Raw genomic sequence first — 27,000 nt, forward strand, 5'->3', positions numbered from 1 at the left:
ACGATAGATTGATATCTATAAAACCGCAGCTTGCTCCTTGCAGCACCTCAGTGAGTGTTTTGCAGTGAAAAAGAAAGCGATTCGCCCTTGGCCATACAAGAGCGCACTCCTCACTGACAGGATTTTACTACTAACAAAAATACATGTAACCCACAGAAGAAGAAACAGAAAACACCATCTATCACAAAAGCAGGAGAGACTGTCTATATGCTTCAGTCATATATGTCTGCACACGAGTTTAAGCTTGGTTTTCCTGACATCCAGAAGCAGGATTTTGGTGCGCGTCTCAGGAACAGAAGAACCAGCTCTAATTACTCTCCGCCTGTTTTTCTATGAACTCAGATCAACACAGCTTTCTTGTCATCCTGGTCCGGGCTATAAAAGTGGGGCGCGCAAACCCCCGATTCTCCACTTTCAGCAGCACCTTGACGCTTGAGCAGAAAGTTATGCAGCAGCTCAGTTTCTGAAGACCGAAAAGTTGCGGAGTGCCTCGCCTCTCTTCAGCAGCGCAGAAGAAAGGACGATAGATGTACTGCGTGTTTGTTGTTTTAAACGGAGGAGAAGAAGGATAAGGGGGAAAATAATAAAAAAGTATAATTACACAAGAACTGTTGAACTGAGAGAACAGCCCCAGCACCGAAAGGTAAAGCGGGGGCAATATAGTGGCGATCCTGAATTTGGGGTTTCAAGTTTCAGTTTCTTTGCCCGTGATATTAAACCGTGCGTTTGACCTAGGAGAACTTGTCAACGGGAGGCGGACAAAACCTGGCAGGTGTACAATTATATCCACATTTACAAGTTTATCTCGGCAAGTATAAATAGTACTCGATCTAGGGACACACATCTTTTTAAAATAAATATCTACAAACGAACTTTAGTTTCATCCCCCGAGGCTGCTAGTGGCAGTCTCTGTCGACGGGTCACTTTGGCTAAGACATTGGCTTTGCGGACTGGTGTTGTTGCATGGACTGAAATGGCCTCCGACCTCGCTATGAGCGCCGAGTTGCCGAACAGCCCCCTGGCCATCGAGTATGTCAACGATTTCGACCTGATGAAATTCGAAGTGAAGAAAGAGCCCCCCGAGGCGGAAAGGTACTGCCACCGTTTGCCGCCGGGGTCTCTCTCCTCTACCCCCATCAGTACCCCCTGCTCCTCCGTGCCTTCTTCGCCCAGCTTCTGCGCGCCCAGCCCCGGGGCGCAACCAAACCAGAACCCCAACAGCAACGCGAACAGCAGCAACCAAAACCCGACAGGCAAACCCCAGCTGGAGGACCTGTACTGGATTCCCAACTACCAGCACCACCTCAATCCGGAGGCCCTGAACCTGACTCCCGAGGACGCGGTGGAAGCCCTGATAGGCAACGCGCATCACCATCACCACCACCACCAGGCCTATGAGGGGTTCCGAGGGCAGCAGTTCGGCGGGGAAGACCTGTCTGGTGCCGCCACGGGCCATCACCACCAGGTGCATCACCACCATCACCACCACGGCCACCATGTGCGGCTGGAGGACCGCTTCTCGGACGACCAGTTGGTCAGCATGACAGTACGGGAGCTGAATCGGCAGCTGCGGGGCTTCAGCAAAGAAGAGGTCATTCGCCTGAAGCAGAAGCGCAGAACCTTAAAGAACCGCGGCTACGCGCAGTCCTGCCGGTACAAGCGGGTACAGCAGCGGCACATGCTGGAGAGCGAGAAGTGCACCCTGCAGAACCAGGTGGAGCAGCTGAAGCAGGACGTGGCCAGGCTGGTCAAGGAGCGGGATCTGTACAAGGAGAAGTACGAGAAGCTCGCCAGCAGGACCTACAGTAACAGCAGCAGAGATCCCTCCGCCGCTAACCCCGGAAAAAACTCGTCGGCGGAGTTCTTCATGTGAGGGAAATTCGTTTAGTCTTATCCACCGTGTTTTATTTTCACAGCCCTCCTTAAAAAACATTTTATATGTTTTGGGGTTAGTTGGATTGCTTTAAGTTTTTCCACCCACCCCTTCAAAAATGAGCTACTTTACTGTACACTTTAAAACTTACGAAAAAGTGATGTAAATATATATGTATATAATATATACATATTTTTTTCTTTCTTCGTGTTTCACAAATAACCTAAAGGAAACTACGGCTGTACTGGTTTAGACGAAGTGCTCCGAACTGAAATAGTAACAACGACACAGTAATAAGAAAACGTCTAAATGCAATATATTTACAAACTGACGTCTTACAGAAATAAGAAACTGAAGCAGGACCCAAACGAAATGAAAATATAATGGTCTTAAACTTTTTTTGTTCAAGTGTCTTAATTTGTTTTGGTCTTAAAACTGCAGCTTGTAAGGCAAAACAAAATTCTCACTCTTCTTCGTAAGACTGGACTTTATACACGTTTTAAAAAAAAAGCAATACGTTTTAACAACACGCCTTTGTTCTGAGTTCACCTGAGGGAATGTTAACTTCGGACAGTGAGTCTTCACGAGTCTTATATACAAGACCTTTTAGTAACCCTGCATGCGGGACATGTACGGTATTTCAAAGTCCTCAATTTCTCTCTTTTCTACTAGTACACCCGGATCAGACGCATGGCCTGTATCTCTTCTATCTCTGTCTTTTCCTGCTTTCATAGATGTTAAACTTGCGGCGGGTTGCATCCGTGTTCAAGTAAATTCTTTAGAGATGCGAAAAGGCGACAATTTCTTTTTCAAAACTTCGCTGAACTGTCAAGCGATTGAAGAGTGGGGGGATCAGCAACGAAAGAGATGAGTGTTAACGTTACATTTCGTTCTATTTTTATCGTTTTAAAAGAAAAAAAAACTGAGCCAGATTTTAGAATTATGAAAACTGTCCACATGTAAATATGTGTAGAATCCAGGTAGGATGTTCATTTATCTCTTTCTTTTTGTTTTGAGCATTTTTGTGCTTGATAATTACGACAAAAAAGTCTTAATAAAATGTTTGTATGTAACAGCATGCAAATAACATGAGATATTCTGATTTAAATGAACATGTAAAGTTTAAAAAGCCTAATGCACTATATTGAACATAATTGGGATACTATGTTAATGTTTTTTTATGGAACTGGCTATGCTGTTATTAAGAATTCTAGAAAAGGTGGATATATTAACATTATCGAAAATGAAATGATGATTATAGTAATATATGTACTGCAATCCGTTTGCTGCTAATTCTCTATGCACCAACTTTATTTATTACCCCTAAAGTTCAGAATTTGTCAATTCATTGGATTTTAGAATTGAGGAACAATACCAGTGTTTCTGGAAAAAAAGTTTCTAAAGTGTTCGATGTGAAATATCAGATCTATTGTAAAAATACACCGGATCCACAACCATCTGCTTCTATTGATCTTCGATGATTAAATAAAAGTAGTAAAATGTGACGAAGCTGTGAGTCTTAAAAAGGTGCTGAAAGTGCTTGTTTAAAAGGTGTTTTCCCTCTTTCTTAAAACATAAAACGAACACATTTTGAATGGAATTTGAGTGAATACAATCGATGATACTGTTGTCAATAAAATATTTGAACAAAGTTCGATTTTCTCGTAATATTTTTTAACCCTTAATCAGCACCCGCGAACTGTATTTTATACTTTGTGTTAACTAGATTTCACAGTCACAAATCAATGTCCATTTGGTGGGATGATTATTCTCTGAGCTAAAGAGGAGATAAAACCATTATAACGGCAAAATGATAATAAAATCAAGCATGAGCGATAAGCTTCAGAAAAATAATGTGCTATTTCAGCTTTCTTTAAATTTAATATAATGCATGCATCCAAATATTTCAATTTCTTCACTTAAATTTAATTGTATACAATGCTTACAGTTTATTATCTATTAAAACCAGTCGTGTTAGGAATGCTGCATGTTTACATCTTCCGGTTCTAAACGAGCAAAATGAGCGAACGGGATTGATTTATTTGAGGTTACTGAATGCCCGATCATAAGATGAATAAAAATAAAATGTTCACAGTTAAAGTAAAAATAAAAACAACGGTATTAACTAATTAGAGTACTATTAGGTTGGTGAAAGTATCATGATGGGTTTTTGCCGTTTTTCTAAAATTAATATACAGATGTATTTTCGTGGTGTAACGTTAGATATCTCTCGGGAAAAAGTTTGAAATTGGCCAGATTAATTATATACATTTTTAGTATTAATGAGGTTTTTATTTTTGCTTTGTTTTTTTATTTTTTAGCTAATGAAAAACAACGAGACAATCAGAGGTAAGCAGATATTTTCTACTTAAGGAAGCCCAGTTTCGATTAAACCGAACTCACAAAGCGCGCTAGATAAACTGATCCAAACGACTGCGATTTAAGTTTTATTGTGGCATTTTAAGCTCACAATAAGAAAAAATAACACAATTTTGTGTTCGCATCAATACAAGCAGAAAAGCTCTCATTTCAGAAAAGCGCGTTCTAGAAAAAAAACATTTGAATAAGATATTTTGTCAATGTACATTTTTGTTTGCATGCACAGAATACGTTTACATTAACGTAAAATATTTACGTTTGATTAAAAAAATATATAAACAACAGTAGTGGAAAAGAGTGCGAATATGTAGGGAAACCTGTGACCTGATGTGTGTGCATTGAGGATACACATTTTATTAAAATATTGCTGTAATGAGCAGCCCATATATTTCAGAAGTGTACTGAAATAATTTTATCTGATTTATTTTTTTTCCATATATGACATGGAATTATTCCTCAGCTGCCACTGATATTTGCTATTATTATACCTAAATACAAATGAAAGAAATATACATGGTAGGTGTGCTGAAATATATTTTTAAAAAATAAAATACAATTCTAAGAAGATAATATGGATTTATACAGATATTTCTGTTTTTTTTCCACCTATTAACAATTATGAAGACAGGCATGGAGAAGCTCATACCTACTGCTGTACACCTGAAGTCAGCGTCTAGATTTGTACAGGGTGAGAGTGGATTTTTGGTGCGGGTGAAGAGAAAATTATGCAGTTTCTCAGACCTGCTCTCGTCGAGTTTATCTAAACAGAGGTGCAGAGTGATCTCTGAGGCTGACATTTTGCCTCCAGTTCTTGTCCGTGTCCAGGAAAAGGAATTTCCAGAATGATACAAAACTAGAGAATAGTGACCAACTTGTTTGTGGGTTTGTGTTTCTAACAGCTGAGTAGGCCTATACTAGAGTCCCTCTGGGCAGGACACAGAACATAGTGTGAAACATGTAGTGTTGAGCACAGGTTGTGCTGCTCTGGGAGTAGATCACAGTGGATTGCTCTTATTTTGAGAGTTCAGGTCTGACTCTGCCTCATGCATTCTTGTTTGTTTTATGCTGTCTGTTATTGTTGGCTCTCATTTTAAGATATTGTTTTGAGTGAATCACAGCCATTGAATGTGAAAGTTTTCGCCAGACTGATCGAATGGCTTTCTATTTCTTAAAAAAGTTTCCTCGTCTACCATTTCGCTGTATGATTTTAACTAAATAACCAGGTTTTTTTTAATAGCATGCGTTTTTACTGCAGAGGAACAATAATGTTTCAATACACTGTATCATTTAAGATCACATATACTGTATGTGGTGGTTTTTAGGTACGTGTATCATAGAATCATGCCAGCTGTTCTTTTCTGCAATTGTTTCTCAGAAATGAAATTTCTCCTGTGCTTGTGCATGTTATTAAGTGGTGATCCTGTACTCAAAGTCAGGAATGTTTTGGATTTGAGCAATTCACACATTCCCAGTGCCTGTTTTGTCAGGCTTAGGGGTTTTGGAACATCGGGATATCTACCAGTACAGTGTGTGAGCGAAACCGTTCCTGCTTAGGATGGAATTAAAAATGGCCCTTCACATCAAGTATCACTGCTTAATACTCCTGTGAAGAGAAAAGCTTATGGATAGAAGGCTTGTTATGTTTTCAGATTGGTTTTGTATTTGAGGAAATTCCAGCTGAAGAAAGGGCTCAGGCAAAAAAAATGGTGCAGAGAAAGAAAAAACGTTAATTTGTAGGACAAATACATTTGCCTTTGCATACATCTCAAGACAAAGAATAAATATAACATAAGAGTAAAAGGGTTGTATTTATTTCTTACAATTAATGCCAACTAAAAAATATAAAAGCAATAGTACTACTGTAACATAAAGCAGTAAAAAGCCTTTAAATAACGTTAGCTCTAAAAATGACAACATCTAGAATATATTAAAATAACAAAAATAATGTTTTAAAGCTTACACACTTGCATATTTAAAATTATTAACAGTGGTCAGATTTCAGCAAAAAGATACACAGCTGACTTTTCTCTGTGTGTCAAATAATGATATCTCAAATTTTTAATAAATCATATGTCATATGCTTGAATAACAAGTATACACGTTCTTTGGTAAAAGCCTACAGTGACCTTGAGACAATATGCAATGTGCAGTGTAGAGAGTGTCCTATTTACCCTTGGCTATAGTTTTTGTAATGTTTTCCTACTGTCAGCTACACATTTTTACAGACACAGTGGAGGCACAGTTCTTCTGCAGGCCGTAGGTAAGAGTCTGTCCTGAGTAACTGTAGTGATCAAATAAAGCAGAAAACGCCTACATGATAAATTATCAATTTGTTGTTCTATTATCACTTAAAACAGAACAGAGCATTTCAGAGAACTGAAAAAGCCAGACTGGAATTAAAAACAGAGCAGGGCACCTTTCAAGGGATATCTTCAATGAAAGAGTAGGTTTCTATGCTTTGTAACACTTTGAATCATGAATTTTGAATGTACACATTCTTAAGTAATGAAAACAATTAGATGTCAGACAGCCTGAAATAGAGAGATCCTTCGTTCTGCACCTGAAGGATGTCTTAAATTCAGTATTTTCTCTTCTGGAACTCCTAGTTTTTCCTAGGGATATTGTATGAAGACTCCAAGTGTGATACTTTCTTAGTGGGAGCAGTGTATCTAGATACTTTTTTTTAAGGTTCTGTTTATCGGTCATGTTTGTTGACCTTTTTTTTCTTATAAATAAGAGATGTGTGTGCCACTTCTAAACTAATAAGAGATGCAGAGAAAGAGTGGAGGCGCTGGCCTGTTTCTTTTTAAAGCTCAATCCTTTTCTGGTCATGTAGAAACACCAGTACTACTTTATTTAGCTGACACTTTTATCCAAGGTGAGTTCTATTCAGATGTTAAGGGCCTTTTTTAATTCCATCCCAATGAAAGGTAAAGTCAAATATACACAATGCACAACATCAGTCTAGTGCTTCCATAGTTCATCATAATAGCACGATTAGAGCAAAATACTGATATTGCCACAACTGTAGGATGAACAATAGAAAAGAAGTCTACAATAAGAGACTAAAAGCAGAGCCAAACCAAGCTCATTTTTGCTGAATTGAAGTGAAGAGGTGACTGTGAACAACTTTTGCTAACAAATTAGCGAGTGATAATTTTAACTCTGTCACAATGCACCACACTGTGTTTAATGTAGCTCAATTTTGTTTTATTTGCTGTTTTTTTAGGGGGATTGGGGGAGATGAGGAGTGTGTTTTTTACAAATAGGACACCCTGTTCTGTCCTCTGGTATCACAGGATACCAGAAGAGTAAAATGAAATAATGGCCCTTTGAAATGAAAGCTGAAAAGGAGATCATTTTTGCTGTTATTGAAATTTGTTGATATTTCAGCCATTATTTCTAGGTACAAAAACACATGTATTTTATAAAGGCCCCTTCTTACTGTTGTTGATTGACGGTAACCTGCATCCTAAAATTTAAAATTAAGTGTAAAACTTAATCAGTACATGGAATTTTATCTAGTTTTGTGATTAAAGAGAATTATTGGTGGAATGAAATATGTATATTATTATTAGTTTAGGTTTTCTTTTGTTGGGATGTGGTAGTGGTGGGGGTTGGTCCAGTCACCGATAAAAAGATTATTTCTGATTTGAGTTTGTTTCAATAAGTTTCATAGTAAATGAGAGAAAATCCTAACTTAGGCTACCCCCTGAGATTGCACGCAGGTTTCGATCAGAACTGTGCCTGATCTCCCGGTGGATATCAGCACTGCGGGACAATGGACAATCTTCCCCTCAGAAACTGCCCCCAGTGGAAGGAGTGACCAGGCTTCCACATGGGACACAGATCTGCCAAGACTCAGGAAAGCTTGTGCTTGAGGTGTCGGGGATGAGGTGAGCAAACTGAGTGTTGTTAATATTTGACAAAAAAGAAAGCCCTCTTGTGTCACTCAGCTCTGTTATTTTTGGGTCGTCGAGCTTTTATTGAAACATAATACGTATGTGTGCAAATGTTCATGCAGTCTCCACACATTTCACAGGGAATCATACATGCCTGGGTCCAGATGAATGCAATTCCTGCCCGTTGAAACATATCTGAAAGCAGTCACAAAGAGTCAGTCACCCAGCCAATCCATCCATTTATATTTCACAGAGGATCCTTCGTAGTGGTGAGCCTTATCTCAGTGCAGTTTTCCAATTGCAGTGGATATGAACAGAGTCCAGTATATAACAGCAATAGTGATTAGAAAAAAAAACATTAAATAATTGTGCACACTTTGGAAACCATTCATACAGGGTTGCATTCGAGGGGCTTTAAAATTTGTGGCATCTACACTTGTTATTACTGTGCCTTTTAGAATTCGTGAAACTATTGAAACAAATGTATATAATGCAGAAGAAAAAATGACACAACTGCAGTTAGACAGTTTTACTGCAATAACAGCAACAAAATAATAATAATGCAATAAATGTAAGGCAGCATTAGCTTTCTGTAGGTCTTCAATGCAGATTTGTGAAACAGACATCTAAGGTTGTTTATATTCACTTCAGAATTAAGCTAAACATCAAGGTCAAGATCTCCATCTTAATAGATCTAGGCCAGTGTTTCCACAGCGTGTGTATGTTTTTTTTTTCCGGTTATGTTTACTGTACCTCGCGTTCTTATTTACATAGCTGTAAGGCTGGTGTGGTGCGCATTTAAGGAAGTGAAATAAACATGAGTAAGCAAAGCAGCAAATTAAAATGAGCAATTTAATTACAGGCCCAAAAAAAGAAAAAAAAAGGAAGGGTTTTCTCAGTCCACAGTGAGAACAGCAGAGGCAGTTTCCACGATAATCTAACTCAGCAAAACGTTTACCAGTACACACACTCTCCTCACACTCTCTACTTCCCCTCAGTACTGCTGATTCTGTGTAAAACAGCAGGCAGCCTGACAGCCGGCTCCTCTTGCGGCTTCTGCACCTGACACATTTTCATGCCTCTTTTTCTTCTTCTTCTTCTTCTTTTTTTATGGGTTTGGTGGTCTTTGAGGTTCCCTGAAGGCCTGGGTTTGAATGAGTGCGAAAGAGCCGGTGAAGGTGGAGAGACTGGGTGTACTGGTCTGGCCAGGGACCCAGAGACAGCTAAGGGGGGGAGGGGTGTGTGATCAGGTTAAAGCCAAGGTGCACTCACAGTGCAGAAAGAGAGAGAGAGCGTGGCGTCTGGAGCTTTTCCTGCAGTCAGCGTCTCTGCTTCTTAGCTTACTGAAGCACTGAAATTTGCAAGTGCTATAACAATGCATTCATACATGTAAATAATGATGCTGTAATAACAGCAACAAAAGGCCTGTATTGAATAATTGCTTGGTAGCATCCTGATCTTTTTTATACTTTATGCACCTGGCTCTCTTCCAAAACTTTAAATGTGCCTTTTTTCCCCTTGTAACTTCAGAAATAAACTTGCAACTCATGTGTGTCAATTGCTGTTGACACTTGTATCTCATTAATGGAAGTTTTTGTATGTGTAAATGGAATTCAGCTTGTTTTTCAAGACTATAGTTCTCAATGCATGTTGATATGTTTGGGAAGTTTGGGAGGGCCGATGACAACCAAGCATTTTGCTCCAGCTGTTATGACTCGATATTTAATTTTCACACACCTCTCCGACACCCTGTCCCTCCCTTGGTTAACTCCTCAATCTGCACAGGGGTCCTTGTCAAAATCTTAATATACATAAATAATAAACATCCACCGACGCATCTAATTTTTGGTTGTCATTTTTCCTCATAAACACAAATAGACTTTTCAGCTTTTCACTTGATAGCTTTTGGAAACAAACTCAACATAGACTGAATTAGACTAACACAGGTGAAAAACTTTATTGAAATGATATTGACTAAAGTGACTGACTGAAAAAAGTGCTGATGTGAACTGCATTGTTCACTCTGGGTTTGATTAGTTTCTCTTACAATCATGTGCTACTTTGGAACACAAACAAACTGAGCTGCTGTCAGCCTGAGCAGGAGAACCAGGCCAACATGCAGGAGATAAGCCTTGCATTTTCCCACCATTTGTTCTTACTAATACCCCACTTTTTCTCAAACAAGGGCAACTCAGCATGTTATAACTCTTTTAATGAGCCAAACTGATGTAACATGCATGCTAGAGTTGACAAATATAGGGGGTTTGAAGGGAATCGTGATTTGCCCGACCAATATACATCTACCAGCTTGATAAAAAACAAAAATTATTTCCATTAGGTAGGCAGAAAATTATCTTCCCCATGCTGTCCCCAATCGAAATGGATTAGTTTAAAAAATCGTAAAGAAATAGTAGAAATTCATGTTAAAGGAGGAAATGTGTACAAAGAAATACAGTAAGAAGGTCTCCTGGTAATATTAGCCAGTATTGTGTTTTCAGAAGAACTGACAGTGAGCATTAAATAGAATATCTAAACAAAGGCGGACCACTGCAATGAAATACCCAGAGAACATAAGCCAGAGCCAGAGAAAATCTACAGCGCTGTGTTCTGCACTCAGATGCAATTTATAACGCCAGCCAGCACAGTTAAATGGGTCCTGCTGTACCTGCACCAGAGCTGTCACACATGCTGTAGCAACTGACGCTCACACTGCTGAATAGACAAATACAAACATGCTTCTGTTAGGGAAAAAAGATTATTTATTTATTTTCTTAAAAAAAAGCCTAAATACACATTTTTATATCCTTTGGAAATAAATAAGATTATATTTTAAAATATCTGCGTGAAAACGGAAACGGCTTCTCTAATTATTAGTTTAGGCATCCGCGGCGATCTGAACAAGATCCTGTAGTCTTTGCCGTGGTCCTTTCTGCTTTGTCTATTTTTTATCATCCTACATTTCCACTTTTCACACTCATTGTATTTATTATTATAGCATGTGGTGTGAGGTTCAGTTATTTTTATCGTTTAGTTCACGCTGACTCCACTGACGTGAGCACAGAGGACAATATTTGCCCTGTGAAGGGGTTGTTATGCCGTAAGAAAAGAACAGGGTTTGAGTTTGTCAGTGGCATTTGTAGTATGTGCTGTAGAACAGAAAATATTTAAAAGAGGAATGATCAATACAGGTTTTTAACTTAAAACGCATCTGAAATCAGGTAGTGTTTCCTTTCTCACAGATGTTCTCCAAGGTGAGGATTGTCCTAAAGCCACATAGCAGCTACATCAGGAATCTTCACTGTCCTGGAGGGCTGCTGTGTTAACGAGTTTACATTCCAACTCATAATTTAACAGGCTAAACCAGTCAAATGAGGGGCCACTGTTTTGAAACCGAACTTCATTTAAGGGGGTGTTTAAGACAATAATCATTAAATCACCTGAGAATTCTTCTCAAACGTTTTTATATTTTTTTAATTTTCTTCTTGAAACAAGGTGTTCAATTCCATGTTAGAAGTAAAAGAACTTTCCCTCACAAAAAAGGGGCTATTCAGCCACATTGTGCTCATTTTCCTCCAATAGGACAGATAAATTCCATCGACTATTTCGACAGACAAGCCTTTCAAGTGCAACTGTGATGGCTTCTTTAGGGATCTGTCGAATCATGCAGACGCTGTCGTGTGTTCACTTCTACAGAAACATTTAATTTAGATCTCTGTCAATTGTTTGACCTAATTGAGATGTGTTTCTACTCTCCCTAGTTCTTGGTGAGGAAGAGGGCTATTTCGCATTACAGTATGTCCTTTAGTTACAAAGCGTGACCTCAAGCGTGACCGACCATCTAGCCCGGATTACAATTGCTCTGAGGTGCAAAACCACAGCGGAATAAATATTTTCTGTGTGAGCTTCGTGCAGCCGTGTACCAGCATCTTTGTGAAGAAGTGTCTGAATGATATTTCGGAATAGCAAATCTTATTTTCTGTGACACAAGTTTTTAACTTACTGCGGATTTAACTGGTTCGCAGCCAAAGCGAGACGCGCGTGAACAGTCCAGGGTTTTCCATAGTCAGATTGACAAGCAGGACTGTCCTCTGTGCTGCTCTCAACACCGGCTCTCTGCTGCAAACAACAGCTGAAACCCCTTTTGTTTCCCTATTGGCAGGTTAGTCAGTATCTAAATCAATAAACACGCTCGACTCAATGGAAGTTAATTTGACTGGGGAAAGTGAGGTAATCACAGAGAACTGCCGAGAAATCGACACTGTGCATTTTGCTACCGCGTTTATCACATTGAAGCGTACGTGATACATTTAGCAACTATGAATCAATTTTTATTATAGGGCGCAGGTTTTCAAGTTAAACACTTTTATAAAGTAATGTTGACAGGTTATCTCCTCGCAGTTCGATACTACAGCAATTGTAAAGCATTCAAAGTAACGCATCTGAGTTTCTTAGCAGCGAAGGCTCAGTGTTTTCCGTACTGTACCTGAGCAAAAGGTTGCACAGCCTTCGCCAGTGAAGGACGAGTAAGAGTCCTGCTGTCGAAAAAATACAGACGTGTTTGACTAGGTTATGTTTCAGACATTAAACATTCTTGTTTGGTTTGTTTAGACTTTTTATTTTTCTTTAGCAAGTGAATCCGTATATAACACTGTCACAACATTCAACGTATAACGTTTTGTAAATGACAATCTATTTGTTCTCCGAAACAAAGGGTATTGATATAGATATTCTTAACTGACAATTGGGAGGGATGAAGACAAAAAGCAAATTTTGCCAAGCTGTTATAAATCATAACCATTCCCGATGTTAGCTATAGATCATACGCAAAACAACTGTTTTCTCTTTTTGTCTCATTCATTCCTTCTCCTACCCCTTGCTTAGGAGAAGGAATGAATGGGTATGTGGGTTCAAGCTTCCTCGTATTATGCGCAGGGGGGCGCCCCTTAAAGAACAGCGTTAATACAAAAGTTATCAGACATAAAATACTCAATAAACATCCACAAAAGCATCAGATTCTTGTGTGTCTTTATTCCTCGTCGCGACCTTTGTGAATAATTTAATTACTGTTTTTGATCTGGAGAAATAATTTGTATTTGCCAGATTTTGATTTTGTATTCTCAGAAGGTGCTAAATGAACATTGACTAGGGCAGAACAACATGCTTTGTGGATGCTTAGATTATTTGATGAGAAAAGTTTGGCTCAGACTGCTTGGTTCACGGCCATAGGACGAGGAGACTCAAACCCCATTCAGACTCTGAACAAAGGGGTAGCTGCAAGGCGGAGATGGAGAGAAGGAGGGATTTTTTAGATGAATGCGAAGGAAGGCGTCTGAGCTCAATTTATGCAGCTAGTTTGGTGATGATGGCGATTAGGTGCAACCTTGTGAGATTGACTTGCCGTTGTTATCCCTCCCGAACTTCCGTTAATAGCTTCCATTTATAACGAAAGGGATGACAACCACCAGGGTCAATCAGCCTCAGCTATCAGAAATTCGTAATCACTCCTGACGTCATTTCCTCACCTAAAACATTACTACAGTATATATACTGTATTACTATAATACTATAGTAGCTGATCGCCCCTTTCCCCCTCTCATACGCCTTTCGCATCTCTCCGTCACCCTATCTCCACGCCTTGGTCACGACTCTTGGTGGCCCTAGCCTCGTGTCCTATGACCAGGAGGTAAACAATCATCCAAGTGAGTTATGCCTAACTTATTTTGTGTAAAATACTCAATAAACATTTCGTTACGCTTAAATCTTGGGTATTGTTAGTGAGTATGTTTATACTTGTCTATTTTATTATTTTTATTCAATGTGCTTTACAGAGCCTAATACAGGTTTTATATTTACAGTACATTTACATTCTAAGCTCTAGTTGAATTACGTGAGCTGCAGAAATCAAATGGAGGTTGATTCCACGCTGAAAAGAATAAAAAGTAAAAACCGTTTGCCTTTTTTTCTTCTTTTCAGCGTGGATTTACGATGTACTTTTTATTTACATACTGTACGCGTTTCTTTTTATGTTCGTATCCATCTCATTTGTTTTTATTTCTGACTCGCACACCCGCAAACAAAAACCCATAAACTGTCTTTGGAGAGATGAAAGTATAAAACGGAAGAGTTCTCGAAGCTCTCTTCACGCCAGCTCACAGATTCATGGAAACCTCACGCACAACCCCGGCTCTTTCTGCGGCTAGACTCAAATGGCGATCAATTTTTCAATCGCGCCTGGCCTCATTCCACACCACAGGCTCCAGCACCGGCCTGGCCTGCACGCAGTTTCGTCGTTACAGGTGGGGCCAGCCTGCCTCACTGAGACTGGAACATCCCTGGCTCACCCCTGCAAGACCTAAACTGAGGTTTCCTATTGTTTCTTAAAGTTTTAAAAGGTGGATATTAGAAAGCAGTGGAGAAAGCCACAGCAGTTCCACACTCTAGTTAATCTTAGTAGATAGGACGAAATCTTGTTCAGGATTCACCTGGCCTTTGACTTCGACCAAGGCACCAGCTCTGGAGGTTGTCTGTTTTTTCAACTGAGAAGCTAGCAGTGAGACAGATGCCCTGACTGAAGGAAGCTGTGTCTCTTCTGCGTGTGCTTTGAATTCTCAAGGCTTAGCATCCCTGACCCACTCTCAGACTGCTGTTCATGGGTGGAAACCATGGTACCTGAGAAACTCTCTCATCAAATTATATCAGACAGTCTGTAATTGCATCTGCCTGTTTCTCTGATTTGGCTATTTCCTTTTAGTAAAGTGCCCTGAGAACAACTCCTTTCTAAGGGAACAGTATAAAACTGTTTAGTGTTTTCATGTAACTGTCAATCATTGTTCAGCACGCTGCTGGCTCCTGTCCCTCTTTAAAAGTGTAGAGTAATTCATAAACATTTTTGATACCAGAAATAACTAAATTTTCTTTGAAATGAGCCAACAATGTAGTAGAGGCTAATGCTATATTGTACTACAATGAAAATGCGAGTCTAGATTGACATCTGTAACCCATACACAATGGTCACATACACAATGACATTTTCATTTTAGATGGTGAGCTGAGAGGTTTGTTGATTGTTGAATTAGCCTTGTTTCTTACGATAACGGAATACTGAGCTTGGGTCATATGAATTTGAAGGGAAAAAAGCATTGAGGTCCCATTGCCAAAATGATTGAGAATCGGCATAAATTACAGTTTTAATCACCATATGAGCAAAAAAAAAATATGGAAAAGACAAGCTCGCAGTGCTTACTGTAGTAGTTCGAGCCACTCAGAGTAGCAAAGATCAACATTGGACTGACTACAGACAGTCTTTTAGCAAGAGACCTGGTCCTGAAAATGACATGTCCGGAGAAACAAGGCTGATGTCTGCAGGACAGGATGACCACACCATCCCAACAGCATCACATCCATCCAATCCATCTGTTTCATACTGAAAACATATCTTGTTTCTGTGGTCACTATGGGTTTTTATTTGCACATTTTCTTTGATATCCATAAAATATCCATTTAAAATACTTGATTAAATCCATTAGACCTGAATCCATTAGACCTGGCCTTCCTTTTAATACATATTATATACAAACAACATGCATATATGTATGTGCCTGGAAATTCAAGTAAAGGGTAGATCTGGGTTCCAATTAATACCTAATATACTGTAAATGAAGTTTGATGACAGCCCTTTCCTTCTGCTGCCTGGGATTATTTTACACAGTAGACCAGCTGTGCCCAAGCTGAGACCCAGCAAGCACACACACAGGAAGTATTAAACATTTCACAAGGTTCTTTTCCCTGGAGTAATCAAGAATAAGAGGTGGAACCACCATTAACGGTGACGTGAGCTACATCCTTACCTTCATCTCATTCACAAATAAAATATAAATAAAATATAGTGACTGAGATATAAGGGTTAAGACTAAGCTATTGGTTTTTCTGGGAAATTCCCCTCAGCTGAAATCTTCCAAATCGTCCTTAGGCATCACATGCAGCTGTTTCCAAGCAGTGATAGGTGGAGTTCTGCCAGTGTAAGTCTGAGACTAATGGGTTGAGCTCTCTCAGTGTCCAGCAAACAGCGATGTCTGGATTAGCTGGGCACCTGAAGACTTGCCCATAATAAATGTTTTAAAACCCATGCCAAATCATAACAACATAAGAAAGGTTACAAATGCGAGGAGGTCATTTTGTCCATCTAGCCTGTTTGAACCAAGAATCTCAACCAGCTGTTTTCTGAAAGAAGCAAGGGCATCAGCTTCAGCAACGTGGCTGAGAAGATTGTTCCAGACTCCCACAAGCCTTTGGGTGAAGAATTGTCTCCGTCTCTCAGTTTAAAATGCTCTTGCACATCAATCAGAGACACGCTTCTCCTCCTGTTGGGTCTAACTCTCCTGCAAGGCTGTACAACTGGCAAAGTGGTCATTTTCATGTTGCAGTTATGTTGTAGCTACAGTATAAAGGGTAAGAAGGGGAAAATGTGTTCTGACTGCACCACCTGGGATTATGGAGGACTCGAACCTCTCAATTCTATAGACTGGTGGTTCCCACAGTAATCTTTTGATTAGGTGAATAGCCATGGTGACAATGACAGGAAGGACACAGTATTCAAACCCACAAGGTTTATTTCTAACACTGATATTAGTTAATAAAACATACATAACAGAGTGGCCTCAGTCACAGGAATTACAACAAAAACACACCCCAGGGAGTCGATACAAAAAACCCCTCAAATATGAAAACCAGACTTTCACACCACCAGGAGCACTTTGCAGTGTGGGAAGCAGGATCACAGGATGCTCTAATGTTTACTACAGGTTTTACCCTGATACATCCAGAAGCCAACAGCTGAAAGCCACCTCCCTCTTGGATCCTCTAACTACCCCACTGAAGTCCATTACACCAACGTATCTTGTCTCAGGGAGTGAAAATATAACTAACAAACATGTCCAATTCCTAGCTTCCTGGTCTGCAGAGCTTCTACACGAAAATCTCTATTCCATCCTCTTATTTATAGGCTGCTTCTTTAATTTAGGGGCTCCTGCTCTCTTATTTAACTTATTTATATCTCAATGCATTGGCAGCAGTTGTCACCGGTGCTTGTCTTTTCCCACACAGTCAGTTAGGATGTGGATCCAGAGCTGGAAATGTGATTAGTGCAGGATCTGATAACTCTGAGGTGGGGACCACACCTGTTAGAAAGGGACAGAGAGAAAAAAAAGACACAACCCAACACAACCTGATACTTGCCAGTCATCATACAATAAGTCATCCAGTTACAGCCACGGGAATATCTTGAAATAAAGGACAGAACAGTGCCCTGATTCTTGCCAGTTATTGGCTCTTCGCTGATACCTGCTACATGTCAAAATGTAGGTGGACATGTTCATGAAGGATGTCTCATTCTCTCCTGGACAGTGGGTGGAGCCAAAGGGTGGATGTTAAAAATAAGTCCAAATTGGTTGCATATATAATCAAGCAAGAAGTCTTCTCTATTTTCCATTTGTTCAGTCTCTTTGTGTTTAACGTGTTCATAATATATGCAATTTTATGTGCCTTAATATGCAAAAAAAAGAAAACTGCATCCTTTAATGAAGTCTGAGTCATAATCCAAGAAATAATTAGTCCTTGTTTAACTAAATTAATTTGAATAACAATTCCTTGCTTTCATATAGAGCTTTTCACTTATGTATAAGGGGACCACTACTTCTAAGACTGAGGTCCATCACCTTCCCAGGTGACACACAGCCATTAAGCACCAGGAAACCCACTGCATAGCCAGGCAGATGTCTGCTACACCAACACCAATTAGGGAGGATGTTATGTAGGCTTGTTTGTGGAAGCCCTGATATGAAGTTAGCATGACACTGTTCTCATATACAATACTATGTGATACTGCCCGAGTGACATATGGCAGCCTCACTACACAGCATAAAGTGAGAAATTGCCTCACCATTTGAAATAAGAGGGAACCTAGAAAAGCCAGCTGCTGCAAGCCCAGAGTGCAATATAGTCAGGACACCACAACTCTTAAAACAAGTTTCATGTGATCTTAATGATTTAATATACCCAAAATGGCAATGGCCATGAAACTCTTTCTACAGTTTCATTGCCATTGTAGGGAGTCTTATGGTTAGATTAGGGAAGAGAGGGAAAAGCGCCACCTACTGGTCCACCAACACCACTTCACACAGCAACCTGGATTTCCCTGAAGGCCTCTAAATCTGAGTATCACTGCTGTAACTCCAATACTTATTTGATTTAAGGGATAAAGGTGATAACACAGAGATACTGGAAAGAAATCCAGGAGGTACAATCCAGAGGGTCACTTTTAGACAGATTTCTCATTGTGTTCCGTGGGTGGGTAGATGTAACCCACTTCAGGTCTCAAGAGTAGAGCTACTCCTACTACCCCTGAGAAGTAGAGATGAGAGGTCCACCTCATATTGAATCTGTATGTTCCCCATTTTCCTTCTATAACAATGACATTCACCCTTGTTTCTAGATGTATTGCAGGCTCTTCTCGTTTCTTGTTATTAAGTTACTTGCTAACTTATTCAAGTTAATTGATATTTCAAATCTTTAGCATATGGCGATTTTTTTCTGTTGTAAATTCCATGCCACAGATGGTTTTATCATTTTCTGTGCTCCACATTCCCCTCTGACATGCCAACTGTCAATTCACTTGCCATGTGACATCTTCCAAGCTCCTAGCTGTCTCGCAGGATAGTTTGTGTGGGGCAGACACGTTAAGTGTCAATCATTGAGTTGTCCCGGCGAATGTCTAGGGTCACTGTTGCATGGAAAGGTCTCAGGTTCTCCCAGTGCCAGCGCTGTGTGTGGAATCCAAGTCACAGTGGGCTAGTGAAATAGCCAAGACTAAAGCTAGTGATCACCCTCAGTTTGCATGAGCACATTGGCTCTGAAGCCATTCCCATCAAAGATTTCAAACCATTCCGAAAAACCTGCCAAACAAAAGCCCTCTAACATGAGAAGTATCACTGCTCTAACGTTTCAGTGTTGAAGGTCATGTTCTATTAAAAATCCATACATTTTCCTTAAATGACCTACTTGTGATCTTTCAGCATACCTTGTGTCAAGTTTAAATGTAGTCTGAATCCATTATAGTGTGATGTATTTGAAAAACGAGAACACGACAGTGTGCAGAGAACCAAACTTCTCGAAACTCCAGTGGGCTAAGCCCAAAAGCACACTAACAGCAGGTGGTTTGATCAGTTTGTTGTATGATCGATTAATTGAGCCTGGGTGAAGAGTCCTTAAACTTACATGTGAGGACGACAAGCCTGCAGGTTTCACATTGAGTGTGAGCCCTGCAAACGTGTCATCCTCACATGTGAGTTATGGTGAAACAATAAGCAGAAATACAAATATTTAGAAGCAGAGTGCAGAGATAAACAGCAATTCAAAGTATTGTTTCTCATTCATAATTGCAGCCATTAACAAGATTACTGCTGAATTTCTGTAATGCTGCTTATTCTCCATCTAGTTGCTGTCAGAGGGAGCCCCTCAGGCTCCCAACAAAAACACTTTAAAAGCAACCTTCAGAAAGAAGAGACATTTCTCTTACAGTCTGTCTCTCCTGTTCATATTAATGTTTCTTCATCCTGCTACCGCGGTTCTCGCTCAGCCCAAACGTGCGCTGGAATTAATTAGGGCCTCGCTGACAGCTTTGTTCATCCAATTGTTTAAGGCGAGCTCTCTTTCTTGCTCCTTCCGAAAAAAGAACTCTTTAACAATTAATTTCAGCCGCAGACACTCGTCATTTCCAGGTGTGCAGCGTAGCAGCAATCCTAAACTGCAAGGAGCACCCTGACAGCTGCACTCAAAAGCCGCCCCCATCAAGTTCACCGGCAATAAACTAACAAACAGACAAACACAGAGGATTCAGACTCTCAGGCACACCAAGCCATAAAGACGTGCTGCACCAATCAGCAATACACATGGTGTTAAATCGAGGATGATGCTCACAGAACCTACCAGTGCATCATTCAATTTTATACAGCTTTCACCTGAACTAGAAAGAAACCGGCTCATGACAGTGATTCAGCTTTCTATTTTTTTGTTAACTGCTCTTAAGAGTAAAATAATTTAGAGGTGGGTCACGTGTTCTCTCCTTTAACCTTTAATTGTTTTTTTTTAACAGACTTTCTCTATTTCTGGACCCCTTATTATTATATTAACTCATAAGAAAAAGAGGTCGTAAGGTGCTGTAGAAAACTAGAAGCTGCCTGGGTTCTTGTTGCGTTCTAGCACTACATGAATGGGGAAAAATATGACAATACAGACATAAGATCATAAAACATTAGAAAAGTTACTAACGAGAAGAGATCATCTAGCTCCTTTGGTTGCTAGTAGTTAATTGATCAAAGGATCTCAACCAGTTGTTTCTAGAAAGAAACCAGTGCCACCATGGTGTAAGATATAAACTTACAACCTTGCTGAAGTTTGCACACAAGTGGCTCATAGATTTGAGGGTTTTAATCAAATGTTAATGTCATTAGTCAGTGGGGGAGAGCTGGTGCATGCTGGGAATGTTGCTGGCAGGAATGTCACAATATGTAGTTACAAGGGCATTCAGAGTCCATGAACTAGCACTAAAGTCCAGTCATGTCATGTCATTTGTGAAACCAATTTATACTATACAGTGTTGCAGGAAGCCGGAGCCTACCCAGCAAGCAATGAGCGCAAGGCAGGGTACACCCTGGATGGGGCACCAGTCCATTGCAGGCCAAGTGCAAGCCAATTATCCATGGGGACAATACATGGGGCCTCGGTAAAGGCCAAGTGGGAAAATGTGGAAAATGTGGCCTGGACACCCTACTCCCTACTCTTATTGAGAAATGCCTGGGGATCTTTAGTGACCGCTGAGTCAGGACGTTGGTTTAATGGCTTATCTGAAAGACGGACTAAAGTCTAGTGTTTGTATTAAATTAACAGGAAGGAGCAGTGATAAACCCAGACTTGGTTAACAGTATTGCACTGTTCTCATTGGAAATGGAAGTGAAAAATGGGCAGACACTGTGCACAGCTGGCTGTGTTCTTGTTAACCATAAAACTAACCCCTGTACCTGAAGTATATTTCATACATTCGTTCCAGGAATCTTGGCATGTTAAATTGGTTTTAATTGTAATCACGGAAACATTATAGATTGAACCTTTATAAAAAAGAAACCGATTGTACTGATTTGATAAAGCAAGCCAAAGGTTCAGTACTCTTGCTGCACAAAAGTTTCTTCTCCCTTTAGTTCCAAATCTGTCTTTCCTCAGTACAGTGCTGCAACAATATAGGACTCTGTTGCTGCATTAAATCCTCTGTGTTTTTACTGAATGCAATTGCAAAGATTTGTTAATGCTGACATTCTTACTGATCAAGTGATAATGTCAGACTTTACAATAGAGAACCAAATTCACGATGTTCTAACATTAACATCCCGTCCTGGTTCTCTTACAGGATCTTTTCTTTTGATTTTTTTATGTCAAACTGTATATGATTCTCCAAAACAATTTGTTGAAATACAGTAGAAATATAGCTATCCATTATGTATACAGAGAAAGAAAGAGAAAGAACAACAACAAGCAAAGACATGAAAAAATGCTATGAAAGAGAAGTGCTTTAAAAGACCTGCTACCACACACATCAGCTGTCAGAACCTCATTCTTGTAACCCTCTGACGTGACAATTATTCTCATCTTTCAGGAAACCTGTGTTTAAAACAGGCGAGCATGTCTGGAACAGATTCACATCGCACTCAGCCCTGTCATTCTGAGCTCTCCATTCTCCCCTTCTTCACGGCACCATTCACTTCCCTTATCAGACCCTCTCCAGCTTTTGTCCTGGTAAGAAAAAATGTTAACAGCGGAGTGGCTGGGCTTGTTCCATCGTTTGTAGTACAAGTAATGCTACTACCACTACCTCAGTGGTTTGAGCCCAGTGCAACTTCGATCATATACTGTAGGATATAGGGTGGATCTTAAAAGTGGAATATTTTCTTCATATTTTCTGAAGTGATTTGTCGGAGGAACTGAGATGTATTTCTGGGGTTCTCTATGTTTTAATCCTGTACAACCCGTTATCCATTAGTTTTCTAACCTTTTCTTCCAATTAAGGGTTATGTGGGAGCTAGAGCCTATCCTGGCATGAAACAGGAACAATGCAGGGTACACCTGCAGTGCATTGCAGACAGACACAAACACAGATACACACTCACACCAGGGCCCATTTTCTCAGAAGCCAATCAGTAACCTACAGTATTATTATTAGCTGTGGGAGAAACCCAAGTAAACACAAGAACATACAAACTCCACCTCAGGTCCGGAATGGAACCCAGGACCCCAGCAATGTGAGGCAGCAATGGTAACCACTACACCATCATGCCACCCCATCCTGTGAATATTTTTTATTAAATGTTTCCTGGGCCAACCTGTAATTGTCTTCCAAATCTAAGATTGACAGTTACATATAAAAGGCTACCTTAATCCAATTCACTTCCAAAGCTGCATTGAAGCCTTGGAAAACATACAAGAATACCCTACACACTTATCAAAGTAAAGCTTCTTCTGTGTTGCTTTGTTTCCCTCAGAGCTCTCATCATCATCATCATCATCATCATCATAATAATACACTTATATATCATTTTTCTGGACACAAAGAGCTTTACAGGTAATGGGGGCTGCCCTCCACCACCACCAGTGTGCAGCCCCACCTTGATGATTCAACTGCAGCCACAGTGCACCTGTACGCTCACCACACACCAGCTATCAGTGGGGAGGAGAACAGAGTGATGAAACCAGTTCATAGATGGGAATTATTAGGAGACCATGATTGGTAAAGGCCAATGGGAAATTTGGCCAGGACGCTGAGGTTACATCCCTACTCAAAACGCCCTCGGATTTTTAATGACCACAGAGAGTCAGGACCTCAGTTTTACATCTCATCCGAAGGACACATCAGTGCGATTCTCTAAAACCAAATATAAGACACGGCAATGCCAGTATGTCATGACTGGATCTCCTAATCCAGCGAAATTAGCAAATTGGCTTAGCCCTATGAGAGCAAAGCAACTGCTTCCAATCAGGTTAATTAGGCCTAATTATAATTTGACAGAAATGGACAAAGAAGCTTAATTGCTGGCTAATTCAACTGCCTGAATTCCACAGAACCACCAGCCTCCTCAGACCATACCATTTCTGCACTGCTGTCTCCGTCTCACTGGAGCTGGGGAAGGGACACTTAGATTTAAAGAGCCACTCTTAATGAAGCATGAAGCTTGAAGACCTAATCAATGAGAATTCATTTTTTAAAAATAACTGCAGAGAAAAAATGGAAACACTTCATAACACAATTGCAATAAACGAGTGATTAATGAAAATGTGAAATTGGAATACATATAGATAAGGTCAATTAAAACAAAATCCTGATAGGAATAAGATGTCAGCTCAGCATTTTCAATAAATGCTAGAGGCTAAATTCTTTATGAGACTAATAATGCTGTGTGAATGGCATTGAGTCAAAGCTCCTGATAAGTTTGTAGTTAATGGAAACATCAAGGATGGATCTTGTAGGTAAGGAAGAAGTGGCAAGTACAAGCAAAAAAGAGACATGGTATAGTAGAGCAGGCAGCAAAGCCAGAGGTGAAGATGAGAGAGTGGGAGTCTATAGGATCAGATAAAGAAAGACCAAAAGATGGGGAGAAATAATCTGGAAAGTATAGGAAATAAACCTTAGTGAAGTGTTACAAATCCATTTCTTTTGAGAGGAAACATATGAAGCTATAGGAGGAGATTGGTGCAGCAGAGCATGGAAAGGAAAAAAGGGAGAAGTTGTTCTCTGCATGAAGGAGGTAGGAAAATCCAAAAATTGAAAATGAGAGTGCTAAGTGGTCATTTATAGAAGGAGAAAAGGCAGGTCCTGAAGACAGGCCCTTGAGGGACACCACAAGTGACAATGAGGGAATAGAAAAATGGGAGTGAGTAACTCCTGGAAATCTGGAGGGATAAATTAGAGAAGTACAGTAGATTACTCCTCTGAGATTCCTAGTCAGCAAGATCTTTAGGTCCTGTGACAAAAGCAGTTTTCACAGATATCAGAACAAGAGAGAGGGGGGCAGAGTTGTGAGGAGAGAACTGGTAACAGAAAGTAAGACTGTTTACATGGAGCATGGAAGATGGAACTCAGATTAAAGAGAGGGATGTAGATTATCTTGCAGTAGATTAGAGATGTGTAAGAATGGAATCCAAATCACATTTTATTGTTCTTGAGTTGAGTTAAAGAAGACACAGAAAAACAGAGTGCCACACTGCTATCAAGAAACAACAGTTTAGGATTGCACTGGTCTCAAGATGATCTTACATTGTGTTGTAGCCTCAACATCAGCCATAGTATCATAAGGAGAATCAGTTTGGAGTCCTATTTCAGAGCATAGCAATAGATAGAATAATTATACAGATTTTAAACAGTAGGGAGCAATGTTATTGTCACTGGTACCAGATGCAAGGAACTGCTGGGAAGATACTTAACCTTTAGCTGTGCATAAAGAAGAACAAGAAGCCCTTTGTTTCCCAGATGAGTATTAATACTCCAGATATAAATGTGCTACAGGCAAAATATGCACAACCACTATTTTGGAGTTATATTATTTTGACCAGACATGGTACTGTGTCACCGGGCTTTTAAAAATCACCATGATAAATTATGAAGCATTTTTTAAACCCTGTCAGGTGTCACATCTAGCTCTTGTTAGATAGTGGCTGAATTCTAGGTTATCTGACATCAGGCTCAGACTGTATGAATGTTCTTTTGTTTATAATGTCTTTTAGTGTGGCCTCTATACTGCCAGCTGCAGGTCTCACCCAGCTTCTGGGCCTGGCTGTTACTGTTAACATGGGTCCATGATATCTTGGCTTATCAAGGTAGATAAACCTTTTTAACTGACTGAATACTACAACTGTGCCCAGACTGAACTTGGTGATATGAACTGACTTAGTGAATGTGTGCACAAACAGTACTGTAATAGGCCAAGTGCTATGTGTTTCCAGAGAACCTGTGTATGTTTCTCTACATATCTGTAAGGCTGTGCTGTCTGGGTTCATCCAAGCCTTTACTGTGCCTTATGGCTATCCTTTCTGACAAAGACTTAAATAGAAATGAGAGGGAGATGGTTTTCTCTCTGTAGTCCCCTGCCTGTGCAGCCAGTGTCATTCCCAGGTCTGATGTGATGTAATGTGAGTGTAGATGTGCCAGTGTACTTCTGCCTGGGAATGATGTTCAATGCATGATGCACATAGCAGAGCAGAGCAGAGACTGTAGAAGGCTTTCACAGTTTCAATATACTGTGCAGAAAATGTAAAACAACTTGTCTGCTGTCAGAAAAGCTACTGCAAAGCAAATGCGTCTAAACAGCTTGTCAGTCTAAGAATTAAGAACTATTGACCTTCATCCATTTTATGTCAACCTGTAGAAGTGTTATGTTGTCATCGTGAGCTCATCATACAACACAGGATGGTTTAGCACAATTACAAGAAATTCACAGAGCAGTAGGCATTTGTTTCTGAAATATTTTGTGTTGTATTTATTATTTTCCACTCAATTTCAGTAGCAGGGTTCCACATGCACAGTGTGTGGCCTCAGCTGTGTAATTTGTTTCGCTTTACTTATTGCATTCTGATGAGCTTTTAAATTACATTTGACTGCCACTACACCCACTTCCAACTTCCAAGTCATCGTGTGGAGCTATACAGTAGTTCAATGAAGGGATGTGTGCTTGAGACATATCTGTTTGTTATCATGCACAGCAGGTCAGCTTTAATACTTTGTGCTAGATTTTGCCATTACCCTATGGTTAAAATTTCAGCTCTTGTAAAACGTTTTCATAGGATTGTTGAAGCTAGGGGGGGTGTCATTTGCAGGTTTCATCGTATTGCGCTACTTGAGGCCTAAACAGAGTCTGGAACAATGGGTAGAATTTGGTGTGTTTGTCTGGATGCAATTGATCTTAGGAGCAGGTAAACAGAAATGATCAAAAGGGGTGAATTACTTTGATTAAATAACTGGAAAATGGAAACTGTTGTGCCTTAGTACCCAGCATAAAAAGAGACAGGGAGAAAAGGAGAAAGAAACAGAGGGAAAACAGAAATGAGAGAGAAGATAGAGAGAAGGGACACAATCACCCTCCTCTTCCTCTTAGCTTGTGCCATGTACAGTAATAGGACCTTGTTTGAACTAATCTTGGATCTGGTTAAGGAATCTGAAACTTATTTTAAAGAGTTTGCTGTCCTATTTGATTTAAAAAATGTGAATTTCTTGTATTGTGGAATCCTCAGGCTAAAAACATTATCGACTGAGTCCCTGAGTCCCATTCACTTTTGGGCATCCATGTTGTAGAAAGGGAGATTTAGTTCTTAGTCATATTCATTTACATGGACAGGTTTTATTCCCTTGGTAATGTATAGTGTTTATAGGGATCCAAGTTACAGGGATAGAAAATTGGTTTGTTGGTCTGTAGGAGGTAGGCCTCTAAAATGTATGGTTTTTGTATATATGTTTTGTATTTAATTTGTATTTAGTGTTATGTGTAGTAGAGATTGTGTCTATATTAATAAATATTTTTGTTTTGTCCAAGTTCTGATTCTGCTTTTATTACTGTCACATGCCTTGAATGTTTACCTACCACTCAGTTATACTGTATTTAAATTTCCTGCTCACCCTCAGTTTGGTACAGGATCTTTAATCTCAGTATTTACTTACAGTAAAAATGATCTTTTTAGTGATACCCTTCTCAACAGAGCTTCTTAATATGTATATATCAACATTCTAAATTACACTGTAACTGTTTTCTCGATGGT

At 39.8% G+C, this 27,000-nt stretch overlaps 1 protein-coding gene across 6 annotated transcripts; it reads left to right on the top strand.

Annotated features, from left to right (window-relative positions):
- The first annotated feature begins 63 nt into the window (after nucleotides 1-63).
- On the top strand, nucleotides 64-26,776 carry mafaa (MAF bZIP transcription factor Aa). 6 transcript variants are annotated; one of them, XR_015940904.1, is made up of 4 exons: nucleotides 64-1,869; nucleotides 4,195-4,222; nucleotides 7,970-8,148; nucleotides 21,857-26,776. XR_015940904.1 is itself a non-coding variant. In XM_088643208.1 (3 exons), exons 1-2 carry the CDS (start codon nucleotides 974-976, stop codon nucleotides 4,196-4,198), a joined length of 900 nt encoding a protein of 299 aa, XP_088499334.1. In that variant the 5' UTR covers nucleotides 64-973; the 3' UTR covers nucleotides 4,199-4,222; nucleotides 21,857-26,776. The 6 variants fall into 6 exon arrangements, 5 of the variants coding, with proteins under 5 accessions (XP_088499334.1, XP_088499332.1, XP_088499333.1 ...); XM_088643208.1 differs by lacking the exon at nucleotides 7,970-8,148; XM_088643206.1 differs by lacking the exon at nucleotides 21,857-26,776 and having other exon boundaries at nucleotides 7,970-9,996.
- Nucleotides 26,777-27,000: the final 224 nt, after the last annotated feature.

This window comes from Lepisosteus platostomus, chromosome 8 (genome assembly GCF_059453375.1).
Source record: "Lepisosteus platostomus isolate fLepPlt1 chromosome 8, fLepPlt1.hap1, whole genome shotgun sequence".
Taxonomy (NCBI): domain Eukaryota; kingdom Metazoa; phylum Chordata; class Actinopteri; order Semionotiformes; family Lepisosteidae; genus Lepisosteus; species Lepisosteus platostomus.

What these genes read in the sequence shown, in the direction of transcription:
- mafaa (XM_088643208.1), top strand. Translation starts at nt 974, where the DNA reads ATGGCCTCCGACCTCGCTATGAGCGCCGAGTTGCCGAACAGCCCCCTG.